General features: G+C 38.1%; 2 protein-coding genes across 2 annotated transcripts; both read left to right on the top strand.

Moving 5' to 3' along the window:
- Positions 1-9,622: 9,622 nt before the first annotated feature.
- LOC122820625 (homeobox protein HMX1-like) lies at positions 9,623-12,221 on the top strand. The gene is made up of 3 exons (XM_044098200.1): positions 9,623-9,818; positions 11,289-11,483; positions 11,797-12,221. The coding sequence occupies exons 1-3, from the start codon at positions 9,623-9,625 to the stop codon at positions 12,219-12,221; spliced, it is 816 nt and encodes a 271-aa protein (XP_043954135.1).
- Positions 12,222-14,537: 2,316 nt separating this feature from the next.
- On the top strand, positions 14,538-16,002 carry LOC122819973 (homeobox protein HMX2-like). Its single transcript, XM_044097072.1, has 2 exons — positions 14,538-14,770; positions 14,914-16,002. Exons 1-2 carry the CDS (start codon positions 14,554-14,556, stop codon positions 15,444-15,446), a joined length of 750 nt encoding a protein of 249 aa, XP_043953007.1. The 5' UTR covers positions 14,538-14,553; the 3' UTR covers positions 15,447-16,002.
- The last annotated feature ends 1,847 nt before the right edge of the window (positions 16,003-17,849 follow it).

Raw genomic sequence — 17,849 nt, 5'->3', positions numbered from 1 at the left:
AGCCAACCGTGCATGATTGCCACTGACTTGTTTTTGTCTTCATTTGCAAGCTGGGCACCCTTTTAATTCCTCTGAGTTAAGATGCAGATACTCAGCCTTCAGACTGCTCTGTTTGTCTTGAGTGACAGCTCGGGGCTTTCTCTGCTGGCTGTACGTTTGATCCTACCAACGTGCTGCTGGACAGCACTGAACTAATGCCGTGGACTTCCATAAAGTTAGAGATGATCTGACAGGAGAAAATAGATCTGTCTAGACACAATGGCAAATAGGTTTGCCACGAGCTGCAACCATCAGTGTTTTCGTTTCTATTGTCATCAGCCCACTAATTGTCTTCAACTTTTCCAAGATCAGATTGTAGAATGAAAAGTCAAGGACTGACACAGAGGGGATAAAAAGCCATTCTGGGGGAAAACCTGGAACCTGCAGGTGTTTAGAAAATCCCGGGCTGCTGGTTTCACCTCCTCTCCAAACAACCACAGTTTGTCACCGTGGATGACTGACATTTCACCCCTAGACTCAAGGTTTGGTTCTTGGCCAGCTTCTGTTTACCATCTGGTCAGATCGTGCACCACCGACGTCTCTGCTTCGAGTGATTGCTTTCTACGCTGATGATGCACAGTTGTGTTTCAGTACCAAATCTTCCACTCAGCTTCCTCCACAGTGAATTTAAAATATAATTATCATCTAACTTACTCAACCTTAGTCAATAAAAATGGTTGTGAGTATTACAATCTTCAGAAAAAGGTCTACTTTATGTCCCTCGCTGCAACCTCTACAACTTTTGGGTTCAGACCTTAAGGCGACACCCTACATCTCCCATCTGAGCTCCTAAATGCAACAATACTGAACTACTTCTCAAGACTCATCCCTCCAGCAAGGCCTTCAGCCTTTATTATCTACTCTTTTGTGAAGGTTACTTGAGTTTCTTGAGAGGTGTTATTATTGTGGATGAGAGTGGTGCCCAGCTTACACAGGATAAGCATTCTTTATCCTATAAAACCTTTTCTACAAGGCTGAGTTCAGCCATCCAGTGAAGGAAGCTCATTTCAGGTGCTGTTTTTCGTTCTTTCTATCAAGGTCTTTATCTCGTGACCATAGACCAGAGCAACTTCAGCATTACTCCAGAGAAGGTCACAATCTATTCGTCTTCTGCTCCATCCTGACATCTTAAACAAGCCACCAAGGCACTTGAACTCCTCCAGGCTGACACTGACCCCTGACCAGGTGGTTTACCCATTATTGGTACAATATCTAACATCTAAAATTCTTAAAGGTAATTTTGCTTTGATGCACAATTATTTTGTTTTGGTTGTTTGTTTGAAAATTGCCTCCTTTTTTAATTAATTTTTTTTTTGCAGCCTTTGACAGCTCATATGGTTTTTTGTGATCACTGAGGCTGCATTGTTTTACTGTGTTTGCGATAAATGATGTACCCGCGAGCTTTCCAATGATTGGCTTTTGGATTTCTCTGAGGGTGTAAAGCTGATCTGGGGCATGAATAAATAACAGATAGTTGCAAATACAGAGTTAAATAAACTGTACTGTTGTATGTAAGACAAGGTGATGATGTGAACATGCATGAAGTCTAACACATTATTCCTCTGAAATTTATTCACCAGGTAACAGTGTAGTACGTTTAAGGCACAGACTTAATAATATTGAACTATAACATTAATAATTTACTCCCAATGCCTTCCTGGCAACACTGTGGTTGCTCTACATCCCGGTTCTGAACATCACTTTTTCCTCCTGATAGTTTCTCTTTTGAGCTCGGAACAATCTGCGGTTGAGTCTTCCCAAAGAGAGTGTAACACTGCCATCTAGTGGTTGCAATGAGTTGTTACATTTTCATCCGTTTATCACACCCAGCGCCTTTTGCGCCATTAACAGTAACTTATTTTCCAAAGTAAGCTGTAAATAATTTACATAATCATATGTTTTAATGAAACCTGACGTTAAATGTATGCCTCTTTCCTCAGAAAGCACAAAATAAAGTCATTGAAAAATTGCGCTTTATTGCATAAATCAGTCTCTCCTTCAAACGAAAATATGAAACTTGAACTTAAATTATATCTTCCGTTTGAAATTTTGCTCTTTGCTGCCCTCAGCTGGTCAAATCTGCACATGTAATCCCTTTATAACTAATTGGAGAAGTCAATATTATTAAGGTTTTGAAAAGATATTCTGTCAATTGGACTTTTGACTTTGTGTTTCTTTACGTCCACATCTTTCAGTCATGGACTTGTGTGACGTTCACAGCTGATATAAATTAAAAACAAAGCTTGAACCCACGAACACTAATGCTGAAAGGATTTCAAGAACCAAATTGATGCAAACCGAAGTTTTGGAGGGTTTTTTTTGTTTTGTTTTTTTACCCACAGATGGCGTTTTATCCTACAAAACAAAAAAAAAACTGCATATTTACTTCGAGTTTTGGAATCGGCATCATGAACCTCAGATCACTCCGTTTGGCTGCAGGAGCCGAGACTGTACAGAAAGAGCACGACACACTTGTAGCACTTCAACAAAACTTGTGTGGGTTTCTGTTTGACTTCTGACCTGTTCTGGCTCAGATGCTGAGAAGAGAAAAAACTCGGTCACAGCGAAAAGTAACGCCTTTCATCGCCATTTGTACAAATAATAATGATATTATTATTATTATTATTATTATTATTATTATTATTATTATTATTATTATTATTATTATTATTATTATTATTATTATCACTAATAATAATAATAATAATAATAATAATAATAATAATAATAATAATAATAATGATGATGATGATGATGATCATCATCATCCTCGGTAATTTTTCTCATTATTACAGCGATATATATAGAGCCTAAACTTTCGAAATGACGTCGTCAGTTGGCTCTACGTCTTTTTTTACTTTTAAAGTAACTATTTTCGAAGTAATTTGCGCTACTTTTATGCAGTCTACTTTTAATTTCTTATTTAAAAATGAAACACTTCTAAAAGACTAAGAATATAAAAGGTAGTTGGGTCATAATTTCTTTTGAGCCTGGCTTCGCTGCTTGGTAGCAGATGTGGGTTTTTAGATGAAATGCCCCTTCGATTTTTTATTTTTACTTTTTATTTATTATTATTTGTTGTTGCTGCTGTTTTATTTTAAATTCCCACATCTCACGTAGTGCTGAATTGTTTCTTTTTTCTATTAAAGTTTTGCAAGTTTGTAGGGGGGTTTTCTACATCGAATTAATCTGAAGATTATTCTTATTTTGTTCATCAAGTTTTAGTTAGATCACAAGTTTTAATTTTTTAAATTCTAATTAAATTCTTTCTCGCTTTCTTTCTGCCTTTCCTCCTTGTTGTGTTTTTTTATTCTTACCCGTCATCGATCAAGATTTGGCTTACAACTTAATTTTTATCTAAAAGAAATCTACGGGTTTTTTAATCTAAAAAAAAATCCCGCAGCAAAGTTCGCAAGAACAGACAGAAACGTGTTGTTGAGTAGACTTTTGCGATTTGAGCAAAGTGATACATGTCCAAGTTTGTCAAATTCAATGAAATATTTAGAAAAGAAAATCACAGCTTAGCCAAGATTTTCTTAATTAGAAAAAAAAAAAAACACTTCTCTCCAGGCTCTTTGAGCCGTTTTTAGCTTATCGTGAACAAAAATGTGATGCTGCAGATAAATTCATCAAATATTGCATAAAATAAAAATAAAAATAAAAATAAAAAAACACAACAGGCCTTGTCCCCGTGTGACCGGGGTGGAGGTTGTGGGTTGGATTCCCAGCAGGGCAGCGGCAGCAGCGGGGACTTGCGTGACAAGAGGAGGGAAAACAGGACGAATTTTCTGGAGAAATGTGTCCTGAGGGCAGCTGAGCTTTATGGACTCTTTCATCTTTCATGTATGTTTAATCAGGAGGTTGTCAGAGACCAGCAGCCCGCGATCAAACGCACGACTAGGAACTATTATTATTATTATTGAACTATTGCATTTTATAACTCATGCCATTTATTTAAAGTCATGGCTTGTTTTTGTATTTTACAATAAAGAATGATGCTGGATATTATTATTATTATTATTATTATTATTATTATTATTATTATTATTATTATTATTATTATTATTATTATTATTATTATTATTATTAGGGTGAACAATTCCCTTCTTGGAAATGGACTGATTTGAATTTTATTTTTGTTTGGTTAATTTTAATTATAAAGATTTTTCACTGAAAAGTTCCGCTGGAATTTTCTTGTTTGATTTTATTGGTGTATTTGTTTAGTTTTGTTGTTTTGGGTTTTTTTTTAACCAGTATTTTTGTAAGTTACTCTCAAAGATTATTTTTCTTCACTCCAGTAAGAGGTATTAAAAAATCTAGCCATAGTGACTAAAAGAAGACGTGATCTGTGATTTATTGAGAAACATGGACGCCGTGTGTGTAAGCTAATGTGACAGAAGTGCTTTGACCTCGGGGGGAGGAGACTGAAGCAGCTCCTTGAGTGTTCTAGGCTCGGTTCTCACGCGATTTCTCGATCAGAGGGGTCTTCCGCTCCATGTTCTGCTGTTGCTCTCTGTTGGAGTGGGATTTATTAAAGTTCATGTGCAAAGACTGAATGCACTGAGGGAAACAGTGGATGCAAAAATGGGGAATGGAAGTTCTCTTTTGGGAACTTAAAATGTGAGTTTTTATCAAGAGGTCTTTCCATATTCTTGACCTTTTGACCCTGTTTTTCTGGCCCAGCTGCAGCCATCAGGGAAGCTGATGTTTTCTCATTGATCTGATGGTCCGTAAACCTTTTTATTGTTGCTCTCCGTCAGAAGTGCTCCTTTATTACCAACCCACGGGGATGAAACCTGCTTCCTGTGCATGCATACTCCACTCCTGACTATTCCCACGTGTTTCCTGATCCCTTCCACTGTATATGGAGTCGTGTTTTCTGCAGACGGACATGGGAATCGCATGGAAGCATGATTCTAGTCAATGCAAATGGCTTCAAGCACAATACGAGCTCAAAACAGCAGGCTTTTCCCTCCTTTGTGCCGAACTGACAGCACGGTTCTAACGGGGTTAATTTGGAGTCCAGGGGTTAAACAAACAGGCACTAGTAGTTTGTTGAGCCAAATCTATTGTATTTTATGCCGTAGAGGGTTAGAAAATTGGCAAATCACAACCAAGACAGGCAACATCAGTCTTGTGGAAGTTTTTCTGATGTTTCTGCAGTAAAGCAAGCAGCTCTCAGAGTGAATAAGGCTCATGGTGCAGCGAGGTGAGAGCTAATGGGGATTAGGCAGAACAAGTATGTGTCAGCCTCAGTGGTTGTGGTCTGCAGCACTTTCTCAGTGTTTCTGAGCAGGTTTAAAAAACACCTTAGACTCGGTTTTCTGTTAAGCAACAGCAAGAACCAGAAGGTCTGTATATAAAAGCAAATCTGAGGGGTGAAAAATTCAGATTTTTAAATATTTTTTAATGAAGAAATATCAAGCAAAGAGAGTGAAGGCTGCAGAAAGAGAGGCTAAAAACCCAGACAGATCTGTCATTATGAGTCCACTCTGCCACTCCATGTGGCATAAAAAGGGCCCTTCTGGTTGAGTGACTCTGTTAAGACGTCTGGACCTCGCTGACCTCGTACACTCTTGTCATTCTGGGACGTGGCTTTGACCTCAACACCTCGTATCGTTGAAGAAGTCCATTAAAGAGGCACAAATTATGACAATGTGATCATTTCGTCTTCCAGAAACAAAATATGCGGTTAAACCGAGGATGAGAGCGACATAAATCACCAGCAACATTAATTGTGGTCAATGTTTTTATCATTTCTTAACTTGTTCTTTTGTACAAAACTAAATAATAATAAGGATTACATACAAAATGGTCATTTTCAAGTCTCTTTGTTTTAGAGAAACACAATAGGATCTCACACATGGTAATTGTAGTTGTGGTCATTCATTTATTTATGTGTGCAGTCATTATAAAGTGATCAACATGCAGCTTTTTCAGCTCTTTTGTGCAGATTGAAATGTTGTTTCTCTTCAATATTCTTTTTGTTTGTATAGTGGGGGAATGTGTGCAAAAAAACAAATAAATTGCTCCGTCTGTGTTCCTTGGATTACCAAAGAAAAATGGTGTTTTAAAGATTACCATGTGAATATTAGTTTTTATCATGAACGCTTTCTGGCATACAAAGGGAAGCTGCAGTTTGAACAACCTTCACCTGCTGCTTTAAAAAATAATAATCTACACACCATTGTTAAATGCTGTATTTTTACAATTTTAGAGAGAGAAAAAAACGAGTCATTTCAAACCTTTTCCACCTTCAATGTGAAATGCATTGTGTACAATTCATCTATTAGAGGGACAATATCTAATAAATTGGATATTTCTGTGATTGTTTTTTTCTTTATACTGTATTTTGTTTTTATGGTTTAAAGCTGCCTTGCTGCTAAATGTGCTATACGAGATAAACTTGAAATAACTAGCTAAAGCCAGAGTTTTCAGAGATATTATGCAGGGTTTTAAGGTGTGGAAGCATGTCTTATGGGCTGACGACGCCTTGAACTTTGAACCTTCAATTCAAAAGGCTCAAGCGTTTTGAAATGTCAGTTTCAACCCAAAACCTTCTGCTGGTGTCTGCTGGAGAAGAGTGTTAAATGTTAGAGTCTGACATTTAACACAAAACTACCGAGAGGATTTTAAGCAGTGGGTTTTGCATGAACTTTAACATACGACTATTTTTAACATCACAATCCTGTAATTGTCATTGTCTTGTATTTGCCTTTGGTCACAGGGTTAAAGCTGTCTGGACTTTTCTTTAAGAAAAAAAAACAAAACATGTCACTCCTGCTCCAACAAGAGTCAAACTACATAGGATTTAAATCAAAGTGAATCTGACCATCCTGACAAGCTCTTAGATCTTGTTGCATGGGAACGCAATGTGTGTTTTTTTTTTTGTTTGTTTTTTTTTAAGTTGGCCATCCAAGATATGGTTATTTATTTAGGGTAGAGGCAAAATAGTCGCAAATAAAATATTGGCCCTGATGATGAAGCTATACCCATTTAGAAAAAGTGTGTTCAAAGTGTGAGCTTGCTAGTTTTGCCTGAATTATATCCAGGTTGCGAATTGTAAATATTTTCTTCAGCTTTTCTGTGCTCTACAGGAAATTAGAAACATATCAGATGCCAACTGTAAATCCTTCTATGCACATAAATTCCCTCTAGGTGCAGGAGGTGTTAAACTATAAACAGCCACCAGGCTATTAGATTCATAAGCGATTACTGCAAAGAGGATTTAACAAAGTAACTTAAAGGGTGCAGCAGAGAACTGAAAGAGCATTTATTTTTCCTCTTTCGGGTCAAAAAACAATCTCTTTCTCACTGATAAGATTTATTTATACATTTATTTATTTATTTATTTATTTATTGCGCTTTCTGTTTATTTCGCTAATGTCCACCATCAGTAAAGGGTTGCATGTTGTGTTCTGTGAATAGTGAGCGCAGTCGATCAACATGGGAAGCAAAACTGTGCAGCCTGGAATGTTCTGAGCTTCTGAGCATTTCTCTTTCTGTTTTTTTTAACACTGCTGCCCACAGATGAAAGTAAAGCTTTCCAAAATGTTAAAATCCGATTACAACTCCACGCACACAGTGGCCTTTTACTCCACTTTTCACAGCTCCTTAGATGACTAAACATTTCCCACCTTCAGGAACGCTCGCAGTCAGTCCATCTATGGGCTTTAAGGCTCAAACTCCCGATAATTTCCCCATGAACAATCAACAGTTTGAAGGCTCTGAGAGGATCAGCTAACTGTGGCGAAATACTTCTGTGTCAGTTTGTCAGGGCAGGACGGGGAAAAGGTTCTGACCTGGAAGGTTAAGTTATTGTTGGGCTTCGAAACTCATCACTGATTGGTTCATCAAGTCTGTCAGAGGCAGATCTCAGTCACAAAAACCATGTGACGAGTTTGTTCAGGCTGGACAGAAATAAACAAACAAGCAGGCTGGAAATAACTGTGGGCTACAATTTTTCACTGTGACTTTTTATGTCTTCATGTTCCTTTACTTAATGAGAAACTTTATTATTATTATGATTAGGATTATTTAAATTAACGACTTGTATACGTAATAATATATACCAATAACTTGGGGGGTTAAATTTTTACATCAGTAATATATTTTTCTTATCGTCATGATTATTATTTCTATTACTTTGATTCTTCACACACACATTGTAGAAAATATGGAATACAAGCAGCTGTCACAGAAGACAACTTAATTAAGAAAGAAGGAAGAAAAAACAAAAGATCATAAGACAGAAAAAAGAGAAAATGAATGAAAAGGACAAAAAGATACAATCACACACTGGTAAGAAAATGTACAAAAGTTAAATAAAAGTACAATATCTATCTATCTATCTATCTATCTATCTATCTATCTATCTATCTATCTATCTATCTATCTATCTATCTATCTATCTATCTATCTATCTATCTATCTATCTATCTATCTATCTATCTATCTATCTATCTATCTATCTATCTATCTATTTTATTTCAATAGACTTGTTTGTCAGATTAAAAGTGACTTTTGGAAAAAAAAACACCCTTCACGTAGGTACCAGGCAAACTTTTCATTAAGCAAGGATATATATATATATATAAATGAGTCAAATGTCTAATCTTGAATGTCATGTCATTTCGTTAGTTGTAAATAAAAAATATATATATCATAATTAACACGAAAAGGCTTAAAAATAACAGTCTGTGTGTAATATCTAAGTGCAATCTTTATTTCAGTATATGACAGCAGCAAACAAACACGTCACAAACATATGTGATGTTTTGTTGTTTTTCCTGTCCGAGGAAAAATACTTGCAACACTCGAAACGGAAGTTTAACATAAAATATGTGAAATTTTAAAATAGATGCTTTCGCATTAGCAGCTTTATTGTCCACCAAATATCGAAATTGTTTTCAGAACTGATCAATAAAAGGTTTTCCAGGCCCTCGGCTGCTTTGACATTTTTCCTGCCGTCTCATGTTGAGTGCAATTACGTTTTCTGACGGGGGAAAAAACAACAACAAAGGAGATGTGAAAATTTACCATTGGAACAAAAACAAGCTTCCCTTTTTCCAATCGTCTTAAATCTGTTCTGAAAATCAGTTTTAGAAACAGTATGAAAGGAAGGCGTGCATGCACAGATGTAACCAATAGGCGGTACTGTGCCATTCCTCGGGACGCTCTCTCCATCTCCAGCCCTGAGGACATCGCCGTATCTCTGCGTGGCTTTCCCCCTAATTGACCTAAATCCAGTTTTTCTGCTGTCGCTAACGGCGGACTATCACACATCTTGCGAGACAAGCTACGAGGAAAGAACGATGTGGAGCTTTTCACCCTCTCTCTCTCTCTTTTGGAGTAGTTAATACCTCTGCCTTCCTGTCCTCAGATCAACCCCTACGTGAGTTTTGCGCCTGGATCTCCAACAACGGGACCTCTTGGAGTGCGTCGCGATGATTTACGTCGAGCAGAAAGAACTGACGTCTCTCCCAGGAAGGATTTTATAATATTCTCATCCGCGGGATTTTATTATTATTTTTCCTTTTTTAGGGTGCAAACACCAGCTGGCTCCATAAGCGCAAAAGTCGAGATGTTAGACGATAAGGCGCCGAGATCCCAACTCGGTGCTCCGTCTTTTTACATCGAGAATCTGCTGCGGACATCCGGCGCGGATTCCTCGGCCGGAGAGAGCGTGGAGACCTCCGGGTTCAAAGTTTGGGGGGCTGCGCCCATCCCGGTGGTCTGTAGGGTGCTGGAAACGGGACAGCCGCTTCAAAAAACTGGAGGTGAGTTCCCATCTCGCGCCTTTCTTTGCTGGCTCGAAACAGCTGCACTCTAAAAAATGACTTTTGGAGGATATTAAATTATATCCATTAAAATTTTGTAGTAGCCAGTCCGAATAAATCAGCTACTTCTATGTTGGCAACACGCCTTATCTCCACGTTTAGTTTGTTGTTTTTAGCTGGCACACCAAGACGAAATGAGAAAACTGAATTTCAGCAGTTTTATAACAATGTGGCTAAACAGAGGGAGGCGTGGCCTAGAGTGAGTGGGCACTTATTAAGTTTTGTCAACGTAAATATTGCACCTTATAAATAAAGTGTTACCATCTGTGCTGTTAAATTAACATTAATACAAAGACTTACAAGAGTGGCAGGTGCCTCCACTTCTCCCGTCCTACGATTTCTATTCTGTGTTATTCTCTTTTGTATTTTTTTTTATTTTCAATGTTTCAGATTTACAGTTTAACTGAAAATAACTCTAAAGTAAAATAAACTATTCCAAATTTGATAATGAGTGAGTATATCGACTCAGAAAAATTTAAAAACTATCATAAGACTTGTTGTGATTGAGAAACATTCTATGTAGGCTTAAAAAGTAGGTTTGTATTAAGCTAGTTTATTGATAGCGCTAATGCTAAAGTCACTTCCAAGCTAACCTTCTTAACTCTGAGTTTAAGATGATTTAGTTAGAGCGTATGCATGGGAAATTTTTGCTATTAAAATGGTACACTTGCCAGTTTCTCATAATAAATTAAAAAGGTTTATTACTGTACCCCGCCTCTGGCCCAATGGCTGCTGGAGACGGACACAAGCCCCCCTCACGACTCAGCAAGTATAAGTGTTTTAGATAACATAACGTATGGATAATAGATAGATTATTACCATTTCTATCTATTTCAATGCCGTCATCACATACTATTCATTATTCTGGTCTCTTTTTAATATAGACAAACTAAAATGAATATAGATGTCTTTAAAATGTTCGAATTAACAAGTAACGTTTAAAAATTCCATGCAGTCGTTTTTTTACATCAATTCTTTCTTTATTTTATTTTTTTTTAAATCAATGTAATAAAGATTAAGTGTCCTAGATAGTTAGTAGCTTAGCTTTGGATCTAGTTCAACTTTAGCATTAGCTAAGTTGCTAAAGTGGGATACAAACTTCAGAATTTGCTCCAAAGAGGAAATTTTTTATCAACCGCAAATCTGATGACAATTTGTAATGAGACCAACAACTGCCTGAAACAAGAGGTGAGTTAAATTATAATCAACATGTTCAGCTATGATCTGTTATCAAAATAAAAATAGATAAGTTTAAAGAATCTGACGTTCATGGGACATTACATTTTTAGATTATTTTAATGGATAAAGATACCAGAATTTTTTTTATTTATTGTGTGACTTCTCTAATATTTGACCCATGTTTTTCTCAGGTACGAATGTCGTTTTGAGGTAATAATTTCTTCTCCACAGATATTTATGGGTCCAGCATCACAGATAAATGGGGGGTCCATGCAACACAGAGACGAGGGGATTACCAAGTTTTACCAGACTCAGCGGAGGAGAGCGACGAATCAGAGGAGAAGAGAGATGATAGTTCAACAAATGACAAAGAGGAAGAAACTGTGCAGTCTCCCTACATCCTCGGGGAGGATAACTGTGATACAGGTAAGCTATAACCACAATGTGAAGAATTGTATTTTACAGTTTGTACAAGAGTTGATTTGTTATAACTCACAAAAATGATTTTCTGATGCTTCAAAAACTGAAACATTGTCTTGTTTTTAGCAATTTTGTTCCATTTTTTTCAAGATCGCTGAAGTATCTTTTCTTACTTTTAAAAGTCTGATGGAACCTGGTGCATAAAGTCTCCGGGTCCAAATGGCTATGATATATCTATCTGATATTACAGGCTGATATACTGGTTCTCTCAAAAAAAGAACAATTATGACAAACAAACAAAATCCCCTTTTGCTCGCAGGTGAAGTCAAAATGCTGCGGAAGAAGAAGACGCGCACCGTGTTCAGCCGTACTCAGGTCTTCCAGCTGGAGTCCACCTTCGACCTGAAGCGCTACCTGAGCAGCACAGAGCGAGCCGGGCTGGCCGCTTCGCTGCAGCTCACGGAGACGCAGGTCAAGATCTGGTTTCAAAACCGCAGGAACAAGTGGAAACGCCAGATCACCGCCGACATAGAAAGCGGTGGAGCCGTCGTACCTTACGCCGCCCACAGGGTCGTCAGAGTTCCTGTGGTGTACCGAGAGGACATTGGCACGCCTCTGACTCTGGGCGGCCTGCCACAGGGGTCGCCGCCAGTTGTTGGGGTCTCAAATCCCACCTGTCCACTGGCTGGACACTTCACCCACCCAATGATGTTTATGTCACCACTGATGACAGGACTGGTATGATGGAAGGAGCTTCTGACGTAAAGAGACGCTATTAGCAATTCTAACACACTAATTTAGATGCCCTGATATTTTTTAACTATTTCTCTTGGAAAAAGGCGACAGGTGTCTGGTTCTCAGCCCAGGGCAGCATTTCGTCACGGGGCGACACCAGTGGTACAAAAAACAATTTACACCTCAACTGAGTTTTCTGTTGGATATTTTTGTGTCCTGTTAAGGCTTAGTCAGTGTTGAGAACCGTGTAAACAGATATCCAGGACTAAAGTAAATTTATAAAGCTACTGATAATTGATATTCTCCATTTTTGCAAGGAATCTGGAATCATCTGAATTATAAGATAAATATATATTTAACTGGAATAATCTCTGGTGAACAAGGATTATTTTTCTTTTATGGTCAGTATTACCACATACATCTTCTAACGGCAACTCCCAGCAGGATTATGCCTCCTTCTCAAACTTAATCTTAATCTTGCTTCTTCAAGATTATAATAAATTCACCGTATTACTATGGCTTTCACAGTCTGAAGATCTTAATACGATAGAAAAACTTTAGGAAAAAGATTTATGTTATAGATGTGCAGCACATTATCTAAGAAGGCTGGTGAATACTGTAATGTGAAAAGCAGTTTCTTTTATTATTAGTCACACTTAAGATCATGATGGATTTTTTTTATCAGACAGGAACAACCTGATGAAAATAAAATTATGGACTTTTTCAATGATGATTTCACTTATCAAAAGGGTCAAAACTTACTCAGATCAACCTGGGAAAAAAATTATTGTCCACTTTAAATCATAAATCAACTATGATGAACAACGGTTTTGAAAGCTGATTTCCATTTTACCAGTCACATACGCCTGTTGAATATTTAATTTAGGCTGGAGCATCTCAAAAAGCAGCAATTTGTTGCCTGATCTGAAGAAATTCAAGGACAGTTTAGCAGAAAAGTCATTTATATTTGTCAGTCTAGGAAGGTTCTCAAAGGGATTTTAATGGGTTTGGAGCTACAGTGAACCACATTGACACAATTCACAAATGAACAAAGAGCTGCCAGCCGACCAAAAATACTCCATAAGCACATCAACAATTCATCCAAACTGCTCCTTACTGGACAATCATGACTAAATCGGGACCTAAAGCATGCACATGAAGGAGAACAATGATCCAGAGCACACCATCAATCTCACCTCTGACTGGCTAAAAAAAAAGAAAAAGGGAAAGTTTTGCAGTGACCTAGTCCAAGCCTGGACAAGGTCACAGCTACAACTTGAACCTACTTGAGATGGCATGATCATAAACAGATTGTTTGTGCTTAAAAAAACAACAATTGTGGCTTATTACCAACAATTCTGTGAAAAACGTGGACTAAAACACAATGAAAGATATTTTATTGCCTTTTTAGGGACAGTTACTGTTTCCTTATTAAATGCTGTCATCATTTCAAAATGGCAATTTTGTAGTTCTTTTGCTTTCACAAGTAAAGCAAAAATAAATAAACTAGGAAATTATTTTTCATAGTGTATTTGGAGGCTAGTATAAATCACACAAACCTTCCAACAAATTCCTTCCTGGCTTAAAATGTTTACTATGTAATCACTATAAATCAATCAGTTACAAAAACACATTGTATTATTTGTGAGTTTTCATGCTGTTAGAATCCCGACAATAATTGTAATCACGACTCAAAACTATTATTATGTATTTTGTTATTCAAGAGAATTTTCATACAGACCTTTGTACACTTTTTGAGTCACAAATGTGAATAAAATGTAAGCACCAAGATGCACAACAGCCTCCTTGTGTTTTGGATGAGTGTGCATGCACCAATATGAGCATAAACCGAACTGAAATCCAGATGAAGGAGTTCAGAGTTCAGATCTGCACGGTTCTTAAAGAAACAGAACACCTTGACGCTCTGAACTCATTTTTAGATTATCCGAAAAAAAAAAAAAAAAATCAGGTCAAAATTTCATTTTGAGTTTTAAAAATCTTAAACAACACATTTGAATGTCAATGGAGCCTTTAATTACCAAGACTGAGCTCCGAGTTCAATGGAATCTGAATTTAATTTACACTATTCGGCAGGAAACAACAAATACACATTTATTTTAATGGCTGAAAAAAAACAGAAGAAAGTTTTAGGCTACAATATGGCGACCCGACGTGAACGCTGGTCCCGCCTCTCGTCTGCTCCCTCAACTCCACCAATCAGAAGCTGCTGATCCCGCATCCTTCCGGGATCACCGGCTCCTGCGAGTGCCAGTCTCAGCGGTGGAAGGGGAGCGATGCGGCTCGTAGAGTCCGAGTGTGGAACCCAGCAGGAGCGCATGAGATGCCCGAGAATATGAGCAAAGAGGACGGGCCGAGTCGGAGCGCATGTTTCACATTCACTATAGACAACATCTTAAACCTGAAGCAGCGGCAAGACGGGGCGCGTTTGGACGCCTTAAAGGAGCAGAGAGACACTGGGACTAAGAGTGATTTTCAGAGGAGATGCGAGGAGGCATGGGACGTCCCGAAGAAGGATGACAGCGAGTCAGATGAGACAGGTGACTCCTCCACTTCTCTACTTTTAATAAATAAAATAACAAGCAGGCCTTTTTTAGCAACAGAATGATGCATTAAAGCATGAAAGCGCGCGTTTATTTAATCTGAAAAGGTTTTAAGAGTATTTCGTCACCTCTCTACGCAGTGAAGCCCACAGTCCATTCAGCGGAGCGCGGGGAGAGCGCCGCGCCGCTCACCGCTGCCTCCTCTCCGGAGGCGCAAAGAGCGCACGGCCCCGAGCCGCACCAGCAGCAGCAGCAATCCGCCGCCGACACCAAAGCCGGGGTCAAGAAGAAGACCCGCACCATCTTCTCCAAGAGGCAGATCTTCCAGCTGGAGGCCACCTTCGACATGAAGCGTTACCTGAGCAGCTCGGAGAGGGCGTGCCTCGCCAGCTCGCTGCAGCTCACGGAGACCCAGGTGAAGATCTGGTTCCAGAACCGCCGCAACAAGCTCAAAAGACAGCTGTCCACGGACATGGAGGGCCCGCTGGCCGCGGAACACTTCGCCGAGGCGGGGAAAAACTCGCAGCTACCGAGTTTTTACAAAGACAGCAGCTTGCTGGGCGGATGTTTGTTACCCATGCCTTTCCCCGTCGTGTATCCGACCGCGAACGCCGCGCCTTACATCTACTTCTCCAACTCTGCCAAATATTTTGGCCTGTTTGACGGAGACTGAGTGGGTTTGTTGTTGGACACAGGCGACAATCATCTGCGATCAATTTATCATATTATTATTATTATTATTATTTTTATCTTTTTTAATTAGATCTCCGGCCTGGTTCAAAGGATTTCTCATCAACAAGTCCCAAACATGCATGTGCCACTTTTTTTTCTTTTCATTAATTATTATTATTATTATTATTATTATTATTAATATTTTTTTTAATTATTATTATTGTCATCGCTGTTGTTGGAGTTCATCATCTTCACAGTAAAGGAGCATGTATCAAATCTCATTTGACCGAATGTACCAAGTGATACATCAGCTTTGTTACCCCGCAGTAATACTTCACTATGTGTGTGTGAGAGAGAGAGTGTGTGTGTGTGTGTGTGTGTGTGTGTGTGTGTACGTGTGTGAGCGCGCTTCTGATTTTGTGTATTTATATAAGGCCTTATTATTGTTTGTGTTACAGTTTCTGCTCACTTGACATTTGATAAGACTGTTAAACTGTGAACGCAGTTCTAATCATGACAAGGAATTTTGCAATAAAAAGTGGAATATATGCAATCCATACCATCGCCGCTATTTGAACGGGAAACCCGCCTGGCTGCACATTTACAAGTCTGTGCAGACGGACTGGCTGCAGAAGAAAGTTTTTTTTCCTCCCTACTGTTTCAAAAGGGAGTCAGTCCATAAACACTCAAAGTAAGCCTGAATATTTTTTATTTTTTATTTATTTATTTTTTTTACATACCTAAAGTTTCTACTATATTGTGTTTGTTACAGCTTAAGTCAGTGTGAGGCTGAAACTAAAAAGGAGTCACCTCCATAGATCCCATGGTCTCATTTTATTTTACACTTTTATTTATTTTTTGACAACTTAAAAAAAAAGTTACATTTTATTTTAACTGTCAGATTTTGGCAACAATCACCTTATTGTTCAAACTCATTCATTCAGACTGAAACATCCAAGCGAGATAAATATTGTATTTTAAAGTTACAAAGTGACTAGGTAAGATTTAAAAGAGCTGCTTTCTTTGTAATTCTAAAGTTTTTAAGATTAAAGGAAAAACTGCCACTGACAAATGTTTTAAGTGGCAAAGTTCTTGTCTGTTGTGAAGCAGTTTCATCTGAAATATTCACAATCCGTGTTAATTAGATGGAGGTGGTGATAACAAAGCTCTGTCTAAGTATGAGAGACGAAATAAGGTTATGATAATCATTACTGGAAAACATCTTTATTCTGAATCTCTAAATTGAACCAATATTTAACAGTTCCCTATAAAAAGTTGTTTTTCTGATTTTCTTTTTTTGTTGTTTGTTTTTCTGGAGAAGAAATAATTAAAAGGCGCATTTCCTCTGTGATAAACTCCATGTGCATACTGTGGAGATAATTATGTTCACAGGGTTTTGGCAGAATATGAAACTGTACACTGAAACATAAAAACGTAAGTACACAAACAGTGCTTTCTTACAGTGATCTGAGGTCAATTAGACTCCAAAGGGCTAATATATTCTGGAGTTTAAGTGCGAGTTTGTAACGCTGCCACACTTGTGAGCAGGAGCTGGCACAGAAAAACAAACTCTTCCTTGTGCTGTTGGTTTGAGTGACGCATCGCTGCAGAAACACTGAGGGAAATGGGCGAAATGTGTGTTTAAGCAGAATCACCTCAATGCTTCTGCACAGATTTTTTTTTTCCCCTCTTTCTCCAAAGAGGCCGGGGCGAGCCGCACTTTACTTTGCGTTTCCAGGTCACTTGTCCCTTCAGCGCTGGAGCCTCTCGCTGCTTTCTCCCTGTCACAGCCATTCAAGGCCCCGTCGCTGTTAACCTGCTCATTCACCCACTTAGTGCGCCTGCAGATCGCTTGTTGTTTCTGCTGAATTCCTGTCTTTTTACCTTTGCTGTGCGCCCGCTTGCATCCTTTGCCAAAAAAAAGAAGAAGGAATAGAAAGTTTTTGTTTTCTAATGTCAAACTGGGGCTCATTTTTGAGTTTGAACTGTAAAAAGCAACAAGTTAAAAAGTCATAGATGTAGTTTTATTCCACTCTATTTCTTTCTTTTGTGTTAATCCATGTAACTATGCTAGAATATCTACTTTTAAGCCCTCAATGAAGCCGTCGAAACTGACTGGCATTAAACACCAGACAACTTTTAATGACCAGCTAAGAAGGAAGATTTAACTAATAGGCGTACAAACCAACTAACATTACTAACATCCGGCTGTTTGCGTATAAAATTTTAACTTTACTCAGTTTCAGGTGAAAAGCATAACTTTGGGTTAATTTGTTAATGTAGGCTAGAGTTCATTTTTCTCCATAATTATTAACACCCATAATAAAGATGAACAGAGGGACCCCATATTAATTTATTTTCATTTATTTATTGATTTAATAGGATAATCTAAATCACACAAAAG

This window comes from Gambusia affinis, linkage group LG18 (genome assembly GCF_019740435.1).
Source record: "Gambusia affinis linkage group LG18, SWU_Gaff_1.0, whole genome shotgun sequence".
Lineage (NCBI taxonomy): Eukaryota > Metazoa > Chordata > Actinopteri > Cyprinodontiformes > Poeciliidae > Gambusia > Gambusia affinis.
Note: the sequence above shows the minus strand (reverse complement) of the source record. Positions and strands in the feature narration are given on the sequence as shown.

Coding starts and splice junctions, on each gene's coding strand:
- LOC122820625 (XM_044098200.1), top strand. CDS start 9,623: ATGTTAGACGATAAGGCGCCGAGATCCCAACTCGGTGCTCCGTCTTTT. Junction 9,819..11,288: donor GCCGCTTCAAAAAACTGGAG/GTGAGTTCCCAT, acceptor TCTTCTCCACAG/ATATTTATGGGTCCAGCATC. Junction 11,484..11,796: donor GGAGGATAACTGTGATACAG/GTAAGCTATAAC, acceptor TTTTGCTCGCAG/GTGAAGTCAAAATGCTGCGG.
- LOC122819973 (XM_044097072.1), top strand. CDS start 14,554: ATGCCCGAGAATATGAGCAAAGAGGACGGGCCGAGTCGGAGCGCATGT. Junction 14,771..14,913: donor CAGCGAGTCAGATGAGACAG/GTGACTCCTCCA, acceptor CTCTCTACGCAG/TGAAGCCCACAGTCCATTCA.